The following is a 22935-nucleotide window of genomic DNA, read 5'->3' on the forward strand; positions in this document are numbered from 1 at the left end:
ATTACGTCACTGCGACATTGCCACATCTATGGCCGCCATTTTGAATATACCATCTTAAATAAATCTGGCAACAGTTCAGAGTGAGGCCATACCCCCTCTGCCATACCACTAATGGTTTGATCCCTTCTGCTGTTCCACATGCATATGGAGCAGTGGGAGAACAAAATATGCGTCCGTCAAGGTAATTCATGCATTCAGTTGCATTGAACCTGCGCGACGTGTACTCTGCAATATGGATAGCTATAGTGAGACTGAAAGAACCAGAGGTTATAGAGAGCTTCAGGGAGAGCATTAGGGAACGATTGACAAGAATGGGGGAAAGGAATACAGTAGAAGAAGAATGGGTAACTTTGAGTTACGAAATAGTGAAGGTAGCAGAGGATCAAGTAGGTAAAAAGACGAGGGCTAATAGAAATCCTTGGGTAACAGAAGAGATATTGAATTTAATTGATGAAAGAAGAAGATATAAAAATGTAGTAGATGAAGTAGGCAAAAATACAACCGTCTCAAAAATGAGATCGACAGGCTCAGATGGAAACCCAGTTCTAAGCAAAGAAAGGAAAGCAGAAAGGTGGAAGGAGTATATAGAGGGCATATACAAGGGCGATGTACTTGAGGGCAGGATTATAGAAATGGAAGACATTGTAGATGAAGATGAAATAGGAGATATGACACCGTGTGAAGAGTTTGACAGAGCACTGAAGGACCTAAGTCGAAACAAGGCCCCCGGACAACATTCCATTAGAACTACTGACAGCCTTGGGAGAGCCAAGCCTAACAAAACTCTACCATCTGGTGAGCAAGATGTATGAGACAGGCGAAATACCCATAGACTTCAAGAAGAATATAATAATTCCAATCCCAAAGAAAGCAGGTGTTGACAGATGTGAAAATTATCGAACTATCAGTTTAATAAGCCACAGCTGCAAATTACTAACACGAATTCCTTACAGACTAATGGAAAAACTGGTAGAAGCCGACCTCGGGGAAGATCAGTTTGGATTCTGTAGAAATGTTGGCAATACTGACCCTGCGACTTATCTTAGAAGCTAGATTAAGGAAAGGCAAACCTACGTTTCTAGCATTTGTAGACTTAGAGAAAGCTTTTGACAATGTTGACTGGAATACTCTCTTTCAAATTCTGAAGGTGGCAGGGGTAAAATATAGGGAGCGAAAGGCTATTTACAATTTGTATAGAAACCAAATGGCAGTTAAAGGTGTTGAGGGTCATGAAAGGGAAGCAGTGGTTGGGAAGGGAGTGAGACAGGGTTGTAGCCTATCCCCAATGTTATTCAATCTGTATATTGGGCAAGCAGTAAGGGAAACAAAAGAAAAATTCGGAGTTAGAATTAAAATCCGTGGAGAAGAAATAAAAACTTTGAGATTCGCCGATGACATTGTAGTTCTGTCAGAAACAGCAAAGGACCTGGAAGAGCAGCTCAAAGGAATGGACACTGTCTTGAGAGGAGGATATAAGATGAACATCAACAAAAGCAAAACGAGGATAATGGAATGTAGTCGAATTAAATCGGGTGATGCTGCGGGAATTAGATTAGGAAATGAGTCGCTTAATGTAGTAAAGGAGTTTTGCTGTTTGGGGAGCAAAATAACTGATGATGGTCGAAGTAGAGAGGGTATAAAATGTAGAATGGCAATGGCAAGGAAAGTATTTCTGAAGAAGAAAAATTTGTTAACATCGAGTATAGATTTAAGTGTCAGGAAGTCGTTTCTGAAAGTATTTATGTGGAGTGTAGCCATGTATGTAAGTGAAACATGGACGATAAATAGTTTGGACAAGAAAAGAATAGAAGCTTTCGAAAAGTGGTGCTACAGAGAATGCTGAAGATTGGATGGGTAGATCGCATAACTAATGAGGAGGTATTGAATAGAATTGGGGAGAAGAGTAGTTTGGGGCACAACTTGACTAGAAGAAGAGACCGGTTGGTTGGACATGTTCTGAGGCATCAAGGGATCACAAATTTAGCATTGGAGGGCAGTGCAGAGGGTAAAAATCGTAGAGGGAGACCAAGAGATGAAAACACTAAACAGATTCAGAAGGATGTAGGTTGCAGTAGGTACTGGCAGATGAACCTTGCACAGGACAGAGTAGCATGGAGAACTGCATCAACCAGTCTCTGGACTGAAGACTTCAACAACAACATGGTGAGATTCAGTCTATGATGGCCATAACGTAAAACTACTCTTTGGTTATCTTGTCAAGTATTTGATGTAACACAAAGTTAGCGTTTCTGACTTCTGGTAAGTGTTAAATACATGGTGTGCAGTGATCTGATGACCGTTTATCATGTTAAAATACGGTGCAGTCTAACACTGGTGGCTGATTTTCGTGTTAGAAAGTGATGGATAAGAAGGGAACAGATTATTACTCTCGAAAGACGTCGCTGTTTCGTCACATACGCTTACCTTCACTGACGATCATTTTACAAGGGATGGTGTGAATGTACCACAATTTCCGAACTGTAATCGGATATAAAATTCATAAGCAACTGCTGCTGTATACCTTCTGGATGCTACAAATGGGCTGTCAGACAGAATCAATTTCACACTCTCAAAGTTCGCGAGCGTAGTGTGTGGAACTTGCTACCTGGCTATATGTTTAAGGACAGTTAGATAGTGTTAATCACCATTAGCATTGCCACACCGTGCTCGTTTGCGCTCGCTCCTTGTGCTATTCTCAGCGAAGACGAAAAAATGGCTTGCCCATTCAAAAATTGCACTACTCGTCAGAAATGTGTATGGAATGTTCCATGTGGTGGTTTCGGGCCTGCAGTAGAAAAACGAATACTTTAACGTGATACTTTGATGGATATTTCTACCATATGTCAAAACTACACCTTTTCTGCGAGTCTGAAGTAAAAGTAGAAATGTAGAATGTATTATGCGAAGTATCATCGAGCTGATTCACACAAGCAAAAGTCTATACTGCTAGCGTTTGTCGGCTGTTCAGTTTTAGAGCGCATCTTATGCCCTTCCTGGAGACAGAATAACAACTATATGTATTCCTTCCCTTTTAAACTGTCAAGAACTTAGTTAATCCACATAACACAGAATCGCGACACTGAAAACATGTGGGCCAACATAGCAAATTTCATTGCCGAGATCCGAGATGTTACAACATGAGCAAAATATGGAATGTTGATGTGGAATTTATGAATGAATTGATTAATCCCTAGCAAATACCACGTTGTTCTTGATGGAGCAGGGGGGGGGGGGGGGGGGGGGGAGGGGAAGGGGGAGGGGTGCTCACTCTGTTCGTTCACGACCCTTAGTAGTGCAACTTTCAATACCAATACGTTATTCGTTGATTTCACGAGCTGGCCGTGATCGCTCCCTACTGTACGGCATGATTCATACCCCCAGAACGCCGGGAGTGTCATTCTTACTCATTACATGAATGAGTGGCAGTTCAGTTTTTTGTGTCAAATGCCATGGGTAAGGCTCTTCCTCTCGTAAGACTTCATTGTTTTTCATCGTCAATATTTGTCACGTTTTGATGGGTATACTTAGAGTTGTGAATAAGAATAGGCACATTTGATTTCCCCTTGACAGTGTTACATAGCTTCTGTATGTAAGTTCGCATATATGACGGCTCTGTGATGTTGGTTATGTTATTGCCGGTAAGCAGCCACAGTCCATCCCACCCACGGTTTATCTTTTGGTGAATTTTACAAGCATCATACCCGAATCTTTTTTTTCAGCTTCAGAGCCTGTGCTCAAGGGTCTGCCGTCTGGAGGATGAACGTGTATCTCTTGATATTCAATTTCTATCCGGAATGTATGTATGTGTCGATTATAGCTTACTGGTGGTTCTCACTAACTGTCCATTCCTCTCTCATTCCCTACTAAGTAGGCTAAGCTGGAGCAACTCTCCTGTGTTTCTCAATGCTAACCATCTGGCACATTCCCTACTTAGAGGACTTGGCTGGAGCAACCCTCCAGTGGTTCTCAGTTTCTGCATTCCTCTCATTCGCACTGCTGTTACCTCTTGCTTGTCACTTGGGTTAAAGTACAAGTGTTTTCATGTTTCCTTTCACAAAATTTTCAATCACAGAAAGGGACTTGCCTCCAGTTTCGTATTTCTTTGCTTGTTTAAACAAAGACGATTGTTACTGTCCTACTCACAGCAGTTGTTTTAAGCATATCACATGTGGAGTTAAACTTAGGACAAGGGGTTTGGGTGCACTGCTGTCCTCAACCTTGCGTGAGGTACTTGGAACTGCCCCCAGTGCGATTCTGGGGCAAAGTTGAGGAATTGGAGTTAGAAGGAGCAGTACACATGTATTCTGTAAGTAATCATATCCTCTGAGTAAGAACCATTCGCTCTCAGTGTGATTTTAAAAATATAAATTGGAAAAAGCCAAACTTAAAGAGTTAGGAGAAACACTGACCATACACATATGAGTGAATAGTAGCTGGGGAAAACATTTCTACCCATTCATCCTCTGTCTCAGATGTCATAGTTCCAGTATTCAGGAAAGCCTAGTATCTCAAGTATGGGCCAGTTTGCTGAAATTCCACACTGTTACAAATAGCACAAGTCCAAGGAGGATTTTTGTGTCAGAACCATGGCCAGTATTCCAGCCATGGGACAGTATTCCAGCTCATCCATTCTGGATTCTGACATCATAGTTAGGCTGGTCCAGTATTCAGACACTTGGATTTCTCCCACAGTGCTCCAGGTCAGGCATCTTGCATCGCCATTTTGTATTCTAACATTATAGCAAAATGTGCCAGTATTCCAAGCCTTGGATTGTGATGTCGTATTAAGACAGCACCAGAACTCCAGATCGACCATCATTTTATACAGGTCTGCCAACTTGTATTCTAACATCACAACAAAGTTGTACCAGTATTCCAAGCCCTAGATTCCCTGCCCTAGTATTTCAAGTCATTCAGCATGACAATGCACTATTCTGAACTTTCTGCCAATTTATACTTCGTACAACAACAACCCTACTTCCACATTATAGTCATTTTATACATAGTGCAATTGGTCTTTGTCAGAGGGGTGAGAGGGGAGGGTGGGGAAAACCTATGACTCATTGATGACTTTACCGACGACTTCGTCGTTGACACTGTGAACTCTCCTTACTTACCTACTGTCACATACGCAGACTGACAAGTGGTTGGAATCAATGGTCACCCTCAGAACATCACGTTGCTCTCATATCATGTTAATATGTGCAAATAGACAAGCCTGCACCAAGGAATTCATAATGGACGAATTGTGCACTTACTGAAATAGATCTCATCGAACAACTCAAAAAAATGTTTAAATATATTAACTTTTCTTTCCAGATGTATATAACTTGGACAGCTACTCACAATAAAGCAACAAACTGTCTTGTAGCCATTCAATACGCATTGTAATTCCCTTTTCTAAAAACTTACTTTTGTATGTATATAAAGATTTTATGTATCGATATAAATGTCAGAGACTCGATGCATACATACTTGTGACTCCAGGCATACTTACTTGTGGGCTGTTCGCATTTGTCTTTCTTCTTCCAGCCATCAGTGTGGCATCATGGAATATAGCTATAAATGATGTTTACTTCCTAACATATTGTGCCTATATTCATCCACCACATCATATGTTTTTCTCAATATTTATTGTGTTACAAGTTTTATTTTTCAGCTTTTCTTGTGAGGAAGACGAAACATTCCGATGTGACGCCAGTGCGCCATTAGCGTGATTTCATTACTGATTTACAATGCACATTTTTGCTTATCGTATCACCAGAGCCTACAGTCATTCACAGAAGAAATCCAAGATTGTTTTAATCAACTATGTAGCGTAGAGCAGTTGTCAAATCGCGATAAGCAATTTACATTCTCTAAAACTCCATCAGCCCACATCCTCTGTAGCGCCACTCCCAAACCCAATCTGGGACATTTTCAAGCCTCATTCTGATAAAGTTTTATTTGTAATATTTCAGTAGTGGAGGTGGAAAACAACTCACAGAGTGTACTATGTATACTCCAAGTGGCGTATTGCGACGGGCGATATTTATTAGTTATTGACCTCTGAAATTAGTGACTGAAAGTGTCTGACCTGTAATTTCCTGTCATATTCATCTGCCGTTACCCAGTAATTGGGCCTTTAATTTGGCTTGATTTTTTATAAACAGAGAAGCAGTGTATTATACAGATTGCAAGTGGCATATTGCAATGGCTGATATTTATTTAGTGAACGACCTCCAAAATTGGTGACAGAAAGTGCCTGTCACATATTTTTTGCCATTTTCTGTTGCCGTTATCTCGCAATTGGACCATTAATTTGGCTTCATGTTTTTATTTTTATTTTATTTATTTACTTATTTATGTTGTGTTACTTAGCTAAAGACAGCGCTGAAGAAACTAAAACTTGCACCAAACAGCATCCTGATCAGGTTTGCTATTGTTTCTTTGTTTACGAAAGTGCCACTCAGTAACTCTCTGGAGCACATCGGTTCCCTTTTCCCCCAAGACATCACAAAACTCTTTTATGCGTGTCTCAACACGAGCTATTTCACTTGGAATGGCAACTTCTACGAACAGTTGGAGGGCGTCGCCATGAGTAGTCCTCTTAGTCCACTGGTGGCCAACTTCTTCATGGAACATTTCGACGCACAGGGCTGGACTTGGCACCTTGTAAACCTAAGGTGTGGTGCAGATACGTCGTTGTGAGGAGCCGTGGTGAGGAACACCTCAGTGCCTTCCTAAGACACTTGAACAGCCTCCATGCCAACATTGACATTTACTGTTGCAATAGAAAAGGACAAGAAATTACTATTTTTAGATGTGCTGGTCACAAGATATGATGAAAACCTGGGACGCAGCGTGTATCGAAAACCAATACACATGGACCGATAACTGCACAACTATCACCGAGCCAGAAACGTGGAATGATTAATACGCTCGTAGCGCGAGCAAGACAAATATGTGAGCTGCAGCACCTCAGACGCGAAATCAAACACCTGGAACGTGTTCTGAGGAGCAGTGGGTACTCCACAAGATATATTAGAAGTACAACAGTGTCAAGCACTCGGCAAAGTGGCAAATCAGAAAAAGAAATGTCGAGTACGACCTTTCTGCCGTGATTTCCCAGACTGACGGATAGAATCGGGGTCAAGACTATTTACAAACCTACAAAAAAGATCAAAGAATGTCTCAGATTGGCAAAGAGTGAAAGGGACCCATTTGCAATGTTGGAACGCTGGACGATCAATCAACACCAGGATAACAGAACATACGCGACATTGCAGGTTGGGACAGGTGGAGACATCGGCCATGGCGAGCATGCGCTGTGTGAGACCGACCATGTAATAAAATTCGCCGATACGGAAGTTCTGGCTGTACAGAAGAGTTATCACACCCTCTAATTCAGAGAAGCTATGCAAATACATAAGCACGAGAGTAGCGTGAATCGTCTTCTTCTTAAGTTGCCAATCCTAAGATTGATTTGCAGCAGCTCTCCATTCAGTGCGATTGTCGGCCAGCCTCTTCAATTCCGTGAAACTTCCGCATCCTAGGTCCTGCATTATCTGGCTTATGTACTTTCTTCTAGGTCTGCCTCTTGCCCTTTTGCCCTCCACAAGGCCTTCCGTTATAGTGTGGAGAAGACTTTCATGTCTCAGAATGTGTCCCATCCATATATCTCTCCTCTTCTTGACCGTCTTCCAAAGAACTGGAACTTCCTCCGCTCTCTGCAGGACTTCTTCATTTGTCATCCTGGCCGTCCATGGAATTTTTAACATCCTTCGCAGACACCACATTTCGAATCCTTCAATCCTTCTTCTTTCGTCCTCTCCAAGTGTCCAGGTTTCGCTGCCGTAGAGAAGCACACTCCCAACAAAGGTCTTTATTAACCGCTTCCTTAACGACAGACTTATCATATTTGATGTGAGGAGTCCTTTCCTTTTATAGAATGCAATCTTTGCCTGATTTATTCTACTTATTACATCTTTCTTACTACGACCATCTGATGTTATTCTGCTTCCCAAGTAGACAAAGTCTTGTATTTCTTTCAGCTTCTCTCCATTCAGCCTTATATTCGTAATTGCTTGATTATTGTGTTTGCTTGCAACAAAGATTTTTGTTTTTGACTTATTAATTTTCATGTTGTACCGTGTAGCAAGAGTGTTTTCCATTTCCTCCGACACTACTTGTAATTCTTCCTCATTTTCCGCTAGGACAGCAATGTCATCCGCAAAACGCAGCATATCAACTATTTTTCCCTGGATCCTGATTCCATTAGCTTGTCCTAACTTTTCTCTGACCTCGTCCATTGCTTTCTGTATGTACATATTAAAGAGGACAGGGGAGAGTGCACATCCCTGTCTCACACCCTGTTTAATGTTTGCTTGTTGTTGATGTTCCCCACATCTCACTATTGCCACCTCTTCTTTGTATATGTTCCATATCGTTCTCCTGTCCCTATACTTAGCTCCAGTTTCCCTCAATATCTGGAATAGTTTTTCCATTCAACCTTATCAAAGGCTTTTACGAGGGCAATAAATGCTATGTAGGTGTCCTTTCCTTTTTCCATTCTTTTTTCTATTATGAGCCTTAGGGCCATAATGGCTTCTCGCGTACCTCTCCCTCTTCTAAAGCCAAACTGGTCTTCTGTGAGCATGCATTCCACGTTCCCTTCAATTCTTCTGAGGAGGATGGTCGTCAAAATTTTTGATGCATGTGATGTTAGGCTGAGGGTTCTGTATTGTGCACACGATTTTGCTGAATAAGAGAGAAGAAAGCCTCAAGGCAAACGGATCCTGGCTTTCCATGCTGCAGCGAACGATCGTTGCAGGTATCAAGAGGAGAACCGCACCAGAAATGATAGCTTGAACGTTGGCGCACCAGGTACATATAGTCTGCGGCCGCGAGCTCGGCTCCAGTCCACCATCAATAATGCCGGGCGAATCTTTGACAATGTCAGCCACTCCTGCTGGCGAAACGTGAGGAAAAACCATCAGACGAACGTCGGCTGAAGAACCCGAGACACAAGCCAACAGGCAGTTTGTCCTTATTTGTAACAGAATAACATACGATCGCTCGAAGTGACCAAATGAATTAGAAGGTACTGAAACTGAGAGTGCGAATTTGCTAAGATTCGTATTGCCACAGAACAATCAATAGTGTAAAGGATTTTTTTTATTTCAGTAAAGTGATGTCAATTTTGTGCTTTGAGCTTTGAGTGTTAATATTATCATGAAATAGAAATATATTTTGACTTTAGAGATTTAAAACTACTTTGATCCTCATTAAAATCTTATGTACACTATGTGATCAAAAGTATCTCGACACCCCCAAAAACATGCGTTTTTCATATTATGTGCATTGTGCTGCCACCAGCTGCCAGGTACTCGATATCAGCGACCTCTGTAGTCATTAGACATCGTGAGAAAGCAGAATGGGGCACTCCACAGAACTCATGGACTTCGAATGTGGTCAGGTGAGTGGGTGTCACTTGTGTCACATGTCTGTACACGAGACTTCCCCACTCTTAAACATCTCTAGGTTCACTGTTTCTGACGTGATAGTGAAGTGGAAATGTGAAGGGACACACACAGCTCAAAAGCATACAGGCTAACCTCAGCTGTTGACTGACAAAGACCGCCGACAGTTGAAGAGGGTCATATGGGGAATATGCAGGCGTCTAACCACACCATCACATAGGAATTCCAAACTGCATCAGGATCCACTGGATGTACTATGACAGTTAGGCAGGAGGTGAGAAAACTTGGATTTCATGGTCCAGCAACTTCTCATAAGCCACACACCACGCCGGTAAATGATAAAAACGACGCCTCGCTTACTGTAAGGAGCGTCAGAAACACACAGAGCACAGTGAGTGACGAATCACGGTACACAATGTGGCGATCTAATGGCATGGTGTAGGTATGGCGAATGCCCAGTGAATCTCATCTGCCAGTGTGTGTGGTGCCAACGGTAAAATTCGGAGGCAGTGGTGTTAAGGTGTGGTCGTATTTCTCATGGAGGGGGCTTGCACTCCTTGTTGTTTTGCGTGGCACTATCACAGCATAGGCCTACATTCATGTTTTAAGCACCTTCTTGCTTCCCTGTTGAAGAACGAATTGGGGATTGCGATGCATCTTTGAACACTGTCAAGCACTTGTTCATAATGCGCAGCCTGTGGTGGAGTAAAGACAATAACATCCCTGTAATGGACTGACCTGAATCCTATAGAACGCCTTTGGGATGTTTTGGAACGCCGACTTCATGCCAGGCCTCACTGACTGACATCAATACCTCTCCTCAGTGCAGCACTGAATGAAGAATGGGCTGCCATTCCCCAAGAAACCTTCCAGCACCTGATGGAACGTATGCCTGCGGTAGTAGCAGCTGTCTTCAAGGCTAAGGGTGGCCCAACACCATATTGATTTCCAGCATTACCGATGGAGGGCGCAACGAACTTGTAAGTCACTTTCAGCCAGGCGTCTGGATACTTTTGGTCACATAGCTTATATATAACAGTGTTTGCATTGGCGACATCATTAAGTAATGACTGTTCGGCACAGTAGAACAATGTCCAGTAAAACAAACATATTTACAGCACCTCTGACCTATCAGAATCTTGACTAACTCTGAAAGTAAAAACAATGCTTAGTTGTTAGGACAAGAAACTTACTTTCCAACGTATCTTCAGTCTGTTGTGGCTACCATAAAATTTCGAAATAGTGCTCTTTGGGATGCAGTATGTAAGATTTCAGTGACTCCAGTTGCTAGATATTTCAGTATTACTTCTAATTTAATGCAAGCTGGGATGACATCTGATATACTTGTGTTAGACTTTTGTACCCAGGCAGAAACATGCCTCAAAAAGATTTCAAAATTAATTTCACTCATTCAAAAATTATTTTCAAACACAATGTCATCCCCAACATATATAATTCCTTAATAGCGTGTTTGACATCCCCAAACAATTCCAATCAGATGCCCACGTACAACATTCGTCATTCCACTTTTTTGTCACCTTTGCCATAAGCTATTTGGCTACAAGCTGCACAGCTCTCATACGAATAATTTCACTTGTCACCAAATTTAAAGATTCATAAATAGTGTTTCCAACTCAGGGATTTGAAAATACTAATGTGCAAGTGGTGTGGAAATGCACATGAAAGAAATTCATGCCTGTGAAAACCTAGCTTATTTCTCAGTATGGCAGATAGTCACTGAAACGCTTAAAAATAGCTCCAAATGGTATACAACATGCTGGTTGCTGCCCTCCTTATCGCTGCAGATTTCCAAGTGAATATCTAAAATCTCACTGTGACCTCTATCCAAAGTTTCCAAACAGAACGCCACAGTCACTTCGAATTTCTCATTTGTAAACAGAATCTCACAGTCACTTTGTAATTCTCGTACCCCCTATTATTTAGATGCTGTATTACCCATGGTCACCTTAGAGATTTCTTTTTCTGTTGCCCTTCATCCATATACATGTAGAGCAAATTACTGAACAATGAAACGGATGCAAAGCTGACTGCTTGCAAAATGAGACAATGCGTGCACACCACAACGTGGATTCGTATGTATATCCTTTCTAATAATTTTTAGGTATGCACTTTTGTTTTCATGTGTCGGCAACTGCAAACCAGGAAAGAGTCATTGTGTAGTCAGTTACTCACAAATGTTCATAAATACACAATACATAATGATACACACTAGCATTGACACAATTAATGAAAGGTTTTGAGAAAACTAAGTGAATAGTAAAGTATTAGGACATAAAATTTAGACCTCACACAAAGCAACATTGCAAAATCGGCTTATATACGTAAATAAACGTGGAAGTTGTATGGATCTGTTTATTTAGGTGATTTTGTGATATGGTATACACTGATATGCCAAAGATGAACACTGCAACATCAGTTTATCACAGTCAGAACTGGGCAAAAGATTGGAGCACCAACAAAGCTTCAGGAGGCTAAAGGCAAATTCACACCAACTGTCAACGGACAGTCACTCCATGCCACATCACCTCACATCATCATCACGTCATCTCACATCTGTTTGCTTAAGCTCAGTCTTGAACAACGAAAGAGCGGTTATGAGACAACATCCATGACACAAAAAGTTGGATTATAGTATCGGAAATGTGGAACTAATAATGACAAAATTTATTAATGGCCAAAGCAAGCTTCCTAGTGTATGTTCATGGTCAGTTTTGTGTGGTAAAGTCCTGAGAAGTGAAGCAACATACCCAAACATCGACATTTATTTGCTAGTAAAAATACATACAAATAAATATATAGAAAATATTTCTAAGGGAATAAGTAGAACCTGTTTACCTTATCCATTATATTTTTTCCATTATGTAACCAATAATGTCATAAAAATGATATTTTTCTCCTTCACTCAGACTGACTTTTTCACTCAAAATGTTATTCAATAAAAAATGAATTATCACTATGTACTACCTTACAAGCAGTGTAATATTCAGCTCTGTTCAATTATTGTAAAATTTAAATCATTTCTCGCTTTCAAAGACCTAAGCTCGTTCATGGAGGAACACTCAATGGAAAAATGCCCAATTTTTCACGAAAACATAGCAAAACAACGACATGAGTATTAAGAAGAAACGAAAGCACAAAGCGCAATACCACAAAATAAGTGAGCATGCAGAAAATAAGTTAATTTTCGATGTTAAGAGAGTATGACACTATCAAAACTTGGACCTGAGGAACCTTGACGTGATGTGACTGCCTGGTCCACTGATGGCCTGTGTGAATACCGCCATTTGAGGTGCCTTGTAGAATGCTTTGATGTGATGTGATATGACGTGACGTGATGTGATGGCAAGTATGAATTACTCTTAAAAAGGCATCAGAAGCATTTTGTTAGACAGAAAGAGTGAAAATTAATAATAGCATATTTAGTTGAAGTTGGAAGGCTTAATAATTGACTATGTGACAACTGAAAGGACATTATGAATTTTGATGGAACATAACAAGAGAATTAAGTCCGAATCACAGTGGACCATCAGGTCACATCACATCATGCCAACTTAAGGATATATTTACATTATGTTACGGCAAATTGCCTAAAACCAATACAGAGGTGAAACTGAAATCAAGAGACACCATCCGTGATAAAAAAACTCAAGAGTATAGTATCGGAATTGAGGAACTAATATTGATAAAGTTCATTAATGGCCAAATCAAACTTCATAACGAATATTCTTGATCAGTTTTGTACAGCAATTAGTTGAGAAGTGCAACAACCTTTCAAAACATCAACATTTATTTGCTAGCGAAAATACATACATACACACACATCAAACAATATTTATAAGGGAATAAGTAGGGGCTGTTTACCTTATGTATTACTTTTTCCCCTACATAGCAAATAACGCCATAAACAGCTGTATTTTTCTCCTTCAACAGATCTTTTTTAATTTATAAAAGGTTATTTAATGAAAACTGCTCCATTAATTTATGTTCTTATCTACGCACATTGTAGGTGTTAACTCTGTTCTGTTATTGTGAAATCTAACCTTTTTCACTTTCAAGTATCTGGCCTCTCTTATGGAAGAGCATTCAATGGGAAAAATATCCAAGTCGCCATGGAACATTTGCAATTTCTGACGAAAACAAAACGAAATAATAAAATAAGATTTGAAGAAATAAAAGCACTCAATGCATTTCTATAACAGGAGTGAGCATGTTGAAAATAGTTTAGCTTCCAATGTTACCATATGGTGCCACAGTTCTCCCCATCAACATTTCCATCAAAGCTGTCTTCCCATAAAACCTTGAGGTGATATGGCGTGTCATAACTTGGGGCAGCAACGTAATTAAACATTAAAAAGCTTCTTCTAACCAGGATTCATTGCTTAGACTCTCTATAAAACTAGCAAACTTTTCCCCAGAGAAATTCTTCAGTAAGAAAAGTATATATCTCTTTCTTTTAAAGATGAAGCTTGCATTGTAAGGATAAAAGCATTATGATCAAATATCCCTAAATCGGTATTGATAATTACCATCACTGTGGTGTCCATGTTGAAAATACCTTGTCATTAACATTTTCCATTCCATTTGTTATTCTTGTGGGGCTATTTACAAGAGAGAACATGTTTAAGCTGTGAAGTACGTTAAAAAATAGTGCTTTTGATGCAGTTTGATTTGCAAGATTTATATTTAAGTCCCCACAGACAATTACAGTGGCTTTTCAGAAACATAATGTCCATCAGAGGCTTTAATTTAATAACAAAATTGCTTAACCTGCATACTGCTATAATTATAACTCTACACAGTTCCCCATACAACTGAGCAGCAGCAGTTTCAAAATGTTTTTCACTACTCAATGCTTCTGCTCCACACTTGCTTTTATATTCAGCACTGGATTTCTAATTATATAATCCCCTCCACTTAGGGCACCCTTTGTATAGAACCGACTAAAAATATTATAATGATTAATGTTAGCAATACATCATTCAAAATCCCTAGACCAGGGTTCCATAATATACATAAACTCAATATTGGCATCAGTAATTGCAACCTCAAGGTCAAAAGATTAATTTCTCAAACCTTATACATTGTAGCTTAAAATGTGAAAATCTGTAGAATAGAAAAAGTAACAGTTGTACTTTGGTGTGTCATATACAATCTTGTTTTGCAGCAGGGCACCTATTTATATTGCAAAAATATCAGCAGGACTCATACTGCCTCCTATGTTAGATATTTGGAATTCATCACAATCAAGTAATGTTTCCCAAGAGCAGGTAAAAACTGTAAAAGTAAAAACAGGTAATCAGCATTGTGTGGATAACTATAGACCAGTGACACTACTGTCAGAATTTCCAAATATTACTCGCAAAGTATTCCTTTCAAAACTAGTGACATTGTCCAACAAAAACAATATACTTCTGGATGTCAATGTGGCTCCAGGGCACAGCGCTCAATTGAAACAGGTGCTTCCAACCTGGTAAATTATGTCTTCAGCTCAGTCGACAATCACAGAAAATTCACTGGGTTGATCTCAGGGGTAACAAAAACTGTTGGTTTGTGGTCCACAGAAAGCTTGAACAATATTGTGTAAGTGACTTGCCAAATGAATGGTCTAAATTGCATTTGGAATATCATCCTCAGGTAACAGAAATAAGGAGCATGGAATGAAGTAAACTCCAGGTTTACCTATCAGAAGCATGTGTACTAAGTCATGAGGTTCTATGGGGCTCTATTTTAGGTCCATTTTTTATACATAAGCGGCTCCCAATTACATATTATGGATACAGAGCCAGTACTATTTCCAGATGACACCAGTCTATTGATTGAAGGGATTTATAAAGAAGATCTTACCGCTACTGCTAAAGATATTACGAAAGAAGTATGTGTGGCTTACCGGAAGTGAATTAGGGGTAAATTCACAGAAAACAGTATCCATAAATTTCCATAGAAAACAGAATAAAATTCCAGCATAACCAATAATATGTGTGAATTACGAAAACGTTAATACTGTTAGAAAAAAAAATCTTTTGATTCATGTTCAAGAAAATGTTAAATGACATTCTCATATCACATTCCTAAATTTAGAAGTAGCAAAAATGAGCACACATTAGGAATTCTTTGCAACAACACTAGTGCTAATACAGTTACAACCTTGTACTTTGGTTGTGTGTTTTCATTACTGAAGTACAGTATCATTTTCTGGGGATATATACACCAGACCAAAACAGTTTTCAGGAAACAAAAGGCAATTATAAGAATGACGAAACAAGCAAGCAAAAAATCTTACCTTTTCCCCACACTTTATACTGAAAGTAGTTATGTATTTCAAAAAGGTACACCAAGGAGAGAAAACCTTTGTACTCAAAACTAAATTTTCCTTGATAATAGTACCAACCAAGCCAAACAATGACATGCGTGTTCCACCACATTGTGCAAAAAAAGGGTACATCATGCAGCAACAAACCTGTACATCACATTATCTGGAAATATAAAATATATCTCTAATGCAGATACCTTTAAAAAACTTGTAATATCTTACTTACTACAAAATTGCTTTTATTCAATTTATGAGTAGCATATGTGTGAAAATATGTAATTCATACTTTTAATTATAGACATTAGTTGTAATATACAACATATCGTCAGATTTGTAGCTATTCGTTATATGGCTCCAGTTTGTGATAAAAATTTGTATGATACATATTTTATATTGAAAAACCACTATGCAAAAAGATTTTCTGTCCAATATCTTCCGTATGACGTATGCACTGAAAAAGAGATTTATATGGATAAATAAATAAATAAATAAATACCAAAATTATTTGTGTTCTCCAGGTTTCCCGCCCCTAGCAGATCTTTCCTTTGGCTATGTTTTAATGATTGCTGCAGCTGCTGCTGATGAGGATGGATCTTCTGCTGCCAGCGAAGGATCTTCTACTACTGCTGGTGCTGGATAGTCAGATATTGGTGTAGGATCTTCTCCTCCTGGTGCAGGGTCTTCTGCTGCCATTACAGGATCCTCAGCTGCCAACGTGTTATCCTCTGCTGCCTTCGTAGTATCGTCTGTTGCCAGTGTAGGGTCCTCTGCAGTTGGAGCAGGGCCTTCTGCTGCCAGTGTGGTAGCTTCCGCTGGAGGTGACCTGGCTTCTTCTCGAGGTGTCCTGGACTCTTCTGTAGGTGATCTGGTTTCTGGTGTAGGTGACCTGACGTCTGCTGTAGCTGACATGATCGCTGCTGCTGCGGGCGCCACGACTTCTGCTGTAGGTGACCTGGCATTAGTTTCTGGCAACAGGGAATTTCGCAGATGCGTTGGCGAAATTTTCTCATCAGTACATGATTTCATGACCTTCAGAATTTCAGTTGTCATTGCTTCTTTGCCCTTCCTGTTTCTGTGAAGGCCATGTCTGGTAAAGTGACGTCTTACAGCACTATTTGTACAAACAAATGTTGCGTTTGCAAAACCACTGCAGATCTTTTCAAGACTTTTGTTCATGGATTTTATTCTATGATTAACACGTGAATTTTTTGTGAGATCATGTCTGCGAGGTATACTAACAATGAAGTAATTCACATCAGGCGTTTTTTGCAAAGCTTCTGTGAGAGCACTCTCTGCACATTTGTTCTTGTTCCTATACACGTCGTTCGCACCTCCAATTAATACACAATCACTGCCAGGCTTTAAAATCTTCTCGCAGTCTTTCACTACTTCCTTGAGCGGGGCGCCGGGTTTGATGATACCCATAACATTGAAACTCAGTTCACTGCAACCCATAATTGCTGCTACCTCCCTCCCGTGACTGTCAGATAGTATAGTTATGTCTCGCGTTTTTCTGGTGGGGTTTCGCCGCTGCATTTGCTCCTGCTACGATAACCACAGCGTTTCTTTTTGAAAAGTCGGCGCATTCTTTGTGGGCATTGGTCACTACATCTACGTAGTTATCTCCAATACAAATTGGACACGAGGCATGAGTTTTAACTTAATCGGAGAAAATAAGGAGAAAAATAAAAGTGGTATACTTGAGCCCGTACTGGTACGTCATCTGTAAGAATATTGATGAGTTGTTACTTTTTTGCCTGTTTGTATAGTTTCCGTGGCAACATAACTAACAGTGTCATATGAGTATTTTGTGTTATTATTGAATAGTATTCCACGACTTCTTGTCTTCAATATAATCTAGAATAAATTAGCCATACACGAAATATGAGTGACCTCGTATATACAGATAAGAAACGAAACACTCCAGAACACTTAGAATATTATGTATTAAACTTGGTCTAGTCTTCTCGGTTTTGTTTCTTTTGCTGGTGCAGACTATGTATTAACTATGGTAATAAACGTCTGCTGGTTATTTATTTTGACCATTCTGTGAGAGCACAAGCCACAGTACCACTGAACTGTGTGCATTTATCAGAGTACTGCTTCCAGCAAGGACACCACGCAACACCAACATCAGCGTACTATCTCTTATCTTATCATTTGAAATCGTCCACGGTAATCTGCCCCTGGTGCAATAAAATGTCGTCGTAAAAGAAGACTAGGCTTAAAAATAATTTTTAGTCTCATTTGCAGTTAAAATTATCGTCCGTGTTGTCAAGCTTTTACGTTTTTGTTGGCTACTCTGACTACTACGGCTATCCTCATGACTAAGTGCTGACGTAACAAAAGTATCGAGAAGTCGAGAACATGGCGTCAGTGCGTCGTGTTTAGTGGTAGTTCAGTTGCGTTTGCTGCTCTTGTACCCAGTGTATTTGGCGATTTTTGTATTTTAGTTTGTGTAATACACGTTTGAAAAGAATACTTTCATAATGAGCGTTGACGCGTATGGACCAAGTTCGCAAACGCTAACATTTTTGGACACGGAAGATGCTGACCTTATCGGTGCTGATACCCAAGGTTCTGAATTCGATTTTACAGATTTTACGTTGCCTTCACAAAGTCAAACACAAGCATCCCAGCTGGACGTTGGACACAGCCAGTCAACACAAAATCAAGTAAGATGATTTTTATGTTTTACGTATGTCCAACTTTCCCGCCTATGTAACATAACCTCTTTTTGGTGGATTGCGTTTTCCTTATCTTTTTTTCTTAACATCTTTGTTGTTATATGTTTACGCACATGTAGGTCGAGGAGTAGGTCTAATTTTGTTTTTATATCTCTTTGTATTTACATAAACATTTTTTGTTGACAATTGGTTGTTTATGACCAGCACATGGCGTTATTAATTTTCCGTGCAGCTGCTTGTATTATAAATTTCAGTGGAAAGCGTACGATTCTCTGAAATTGTATGTTGTTTATTACGTATCAGTTCCGTCCCTGGTAGATTTTGAAATATCTGAAAGACGTTAGTTGGTTGGATCTGTGTTGTTTCTGTGTAAAAGCAACTGTTATCACGAGAGAATATTAAATATATACCTGGTAATTTCTTGGTCTTAATTGCGCTAGGTCGTATAATATTATGGGAGATTTTATTTTGCGGAGGTGTCTATATTTCTTCCAATATTTGAGTTTTCTACGATTTCTGTAAGTTCTGGGTTAGTACACTGGCCTATAATAACAAATTTATTTAATATGAAATGATATTGGAGTATGTGGCAGACATTGCGGTGAAGCTCGTGTTCTGAGGTTATATATCATATGAATGCAAATGTGTTGATTGCAAGACTTGAGAATCTCAGTAACTAGATTACATGTGACTGGTCTATCTGTAAATATGTTCATGATTGTAGGTATGGTCTACTCGATGTGAAACAGCAGATGTTCATAAAAAAGGAGTTTGATGACATTTACTCAGTTTGGTAAAACAAACTGAAACACAGTTCTGGAAATTGCATACATTATATGTACGGTATCAGTTGACCTTGGTGTGCATTAAGCACTACAGCTGCTAGAATAGGTCAGGAATAATTGTGTCATATTGAATGTAATACTTATAATTTTGAAAATTTGTTGCACGCTTAGGAAAAACATTTGATTTCAAAGTGTGAGAGGAATTGTTAAAATTTAGGTTTACCTTTCAAACAAAGTAACTTAAATCGATTAGCCACTATAAAATTGACTTTATTGTTGGAACATTAGATGATTTTTGGGAGGGGGGGCTAGTTATTCGTTACACTGTGAAGCACCATAATGACTTTTCAATTCCCTGTTCCTAAATTTATTTACTAATTGAAACGTCTCAAGCCAAACATTATTTGCATAACCACAATGTACGGTACTTAAATTGGTAGCAAATAACTTCAATAAAGCATTTCTGTGTTTGTGACAGTGTCTTTTTATTAAACCTAAGTTCTGGCCACTGTTGAAAGTTGTCATCATCAGGGTGATGCATTGACTACTTGACCAGTGTTATCAGCCTTAATGTAATACCATCTTTATTGATAGTAGTCTATATTTTAATTCCTGTAGGCTGGTTTCAGAATGAGTCAGTACATTGACATCGTGTTTTCCTCCTGCAGTTCCCAGTGCAAACATTTTACTGAAGCCCACAATAACCTACATTTGCACAATCTCTCTCAAGATGTCCATTGTATTTCACAATTTATCTCGGAGAGGGTTTGTTGACAATGACTTTGGTTTAACTGTGGTGTTAACTATTAGAGGAAAAACACTCCAAATGACATAATTGTGGTATATGATGTCACTGTGTTACTCTGTTTCATTCTGGGGTTGCAGTTCAGCAGATGGGTTTGGATAGGGGTTGTGTCTGGTGGGGTTGATTGAGAGAACAAGAGGAAGAAAACAGGAGGGATGAGGAATGGGCAGTTAGTGGCTTAGAGGGAAATGGGGAAGGGGTAGTAGGTGCATGGGCTAGGCATGTGGCACAAGGGTACTGGAAGAGATGATGAGGTGCAGCACACAATGAAGATGAATTAGTGGGAATGAAGAATGTGTTGCATGGCTGTCTTTAATCTACATAGTTCAGAGAAGCTGGTGCTTGCCATTAAAATGTTTCGCTAATTGGTGGTCAGCTGTTTTTGGCCACATTTCGGTGGTGGCCATGCATTCTGATGGACTTCTGGTTGGTGGTGATACCCACATGAAATACTCTGTAATAATTGCAGCAGAGGTGGTATATGACACGGCTTCTTTCACAGTGGCCCTGCCTCTGATGTTATGGGATAAGCCTGTGACAGGGGTGGACTTAAGATGTGCTGGGTGGCTGAATGGGCCATGTAGTGATCCTGGGTCTTTCACAGTTAGATACGACCTGTGGCAAGGGATTGGGAGTTAAGTAGGTATGGAGCAGGATGTTACGTAGGTGGGCAGCGGAGTACCACGTCTGGTATTAATTCATGTAGACACACAAAGCAGTCGTGCCAAGGCCACTGCATCTGTTGGGATCTCCTTTCACCCACTCCACTACGGTGGACACAGTTTTCTGTCACAGTGTCTTTGTTTTCATTTGTTATAGAAATCTGTAGAATTTTCATAATTAATGTAGTATCTAATTTTACCAGTTCGCCTACCAAGCAAAAGTGTTACCTCAGTGAAACATTCTGACAAATTTCTGATCTGTCTGAAGATTGCAACCAAGTTTTTCAACTGTTTTCTTCAAGACAATAAATTATCTGAGATTTTATTTGTGTAACCAGCAAGGAAAGCCTACCTTCTCTAGCAGTTCGTAAAATTTACAAGAAAGATCCACAGATAGTACATATTTCTCTCTGTAAAAGAATACTACATGCTGCAGAAGACTGTCTGATTATTTCTTGAAGTAATTGTAGGTTACATGATCAAAGATTAAAAATGACTAAATAGTTTGGGAGGATGGAACGTAAATTACGGTAGGCCTATTGGTGTTACACTTTGGAACAGTGTCACACTGTAGACAAAACAAAACAGTGATAAAGGGCCCTGCCTGATAGAGAAAAATCTTGTCTTTACAGTATGTTCATGTAATTTTATATGAAATGCATTTTGTGCTGTTAAATAGTGATTTAGATTAGTAAACCGATAGCTATTTGAATCTTTTGAGTTACTCTTTTGTGTGTGTGTGTGTGTGTGTGTGTGTGTGTGTGTGTGTGTGTGTGTTTCCTGTTGCAATCCTTCTGTTATTGGTTTCAACGGCTTCATGGCTGAAAGTGGTTCCACAAGAATGTGCTTTTGCTGAAAGTGCAAGGAAGGAGTATGATTTGCAGTGATAAGATTATCATACAACAAATGTAAGATGAAGTAGGTATTGTTGACTGTCTCAGAGGTCACTAGAAATGTAAGATTATTTCTTTTGTTGGCCTTTTTTACCTAAGGTGTTCAGTTTCGTTTTTTTAAATGTGGCTGACACTGTCTTTTAGTCTGAAACAGTTGTGCTATTAACATTTCAATATTTAATCCAATTCCATACTAATTTGTGAATCACCAATATTTGTACATGAATAAAAATGTTTGTAATGTCCTCATAAATGGTTTACTTTGTAGCTGAATGGTGACATTGGGGAAAATGGTTTGGACGCAGATATCACAGCAACAGCAAAAGCACTGGGAGAACTTCAGTTTGAGGAAGAGGAAGATGAAGCATATTACAATAAGGTACACTTATAGTCTACGTTTTGTTTAACTTAACCAGCTTAAAGAATCTAATTCTTAAATTGAACCTTGATTTGTTGTAGATTGGGAATGGGGATGTATTTCTATTCTTATGTTGACAGTAATAAGAAAATAATGAATACCCCTTGGTTGACATTTTAAATGTCTCACTTTGTCATATTGGGCCTTACATGTGTCATGTAATGGAATAATACAGGTTGACATGTTGGCATCATATGATGGTTATCTCCTTTGGAAAACTGCTTTTGTCTTAACCTATGTCTTACATTGATTAACTGCTTTCAGAAACTTTTCGCCATTGAGAGAAATTAAGTTTTTAAGATAGTGAAACTACTATTATATCTTGCATAAAATAATGGAATGGCAACTGCTCATCTGTAGTGCGCTATTAGGTGACGTGCAGAACCGTGTAATAAAAAACCGCATTCACTAATTCCGTAAAGTTTCGGCATTCCAGGCAGATAATGTTGACTTCTTGCCCTGATATATCGGCTGACAAACGCATCACTACCTTTATATGAGTAATTGGCATGAAGATGCCTGCACCAAAGGTAGCCGCCACATGGGAGATATCTGTATAGATACATGCCCTCTTCGAATATTGCTCTATCTAGGACGTGCAGGCGCATTCATAATGTGATACTAGATGTGCAATCTCTGTCGGAAAATGCACTGTCAGAGTTAAAATTCAGATGTCAAAATTAATAAAATTATAGTTCACTATATGTGTCACGTCTTCTTTCTCAGTAAATTAAAGAAATCACCTGGTCCCATGCCTTATCCAGTTGAAAGCCACTATGCCAGACGTATTTCCACAAATTCCTTAATAACTGAATCCCAGAAGGATCTCGGTGATGCCAAGTTTTCCGTGGCGGAGTGATTGATGGAATGGCTTGTTGTGGAGATACTGTGAA

At 39.4% G+C, this 22935-nt stretch overlaps 1 protein-coding gene across 1 annotated transcript in view; it reads left to right on the forward strand.

Moving 5' to 3' along the window:
* The first annotated feature begins 18158 nt into the window (after window positions 1–18158).
* LOC124621804 (regulator of nonsense transcripts 1) overlaps window positions 18159–22935 on the forward strand; it is a 112987-nt gene continuing 108210 nt past the window's right edge. The window contains exons 1-2 of the mRNA XM_047147240.1: window positions 18159–18467; window positions 21893–22003. Coding sequence (XP_047003196.1) covers window positions 18282–18467; window positions 21893–22003 — 297 coding nt within the window. The 5' untranslated portion in view covers window positions 18159–18281. The remainder of the gene's footprint in view (window positions 18468–21892; window positions 22004–22935) is intronic.

This window comes from Schistocerca americana, chromosome 7, assembly GCF_021461395.2.
Source record: "Schistocerca americana isolate TAMUIC-IGC-003095 chromosome 7, iqSchAmer2.1, whole genome shotgun sequence".
NCBI classification, from domain to species: domain Eukaryota; kingdom Metazoa; phylum Arthropoda; class Insecta; order Orthoptera; family Acrididae; genus Schistocerca; species Schistocerca americana.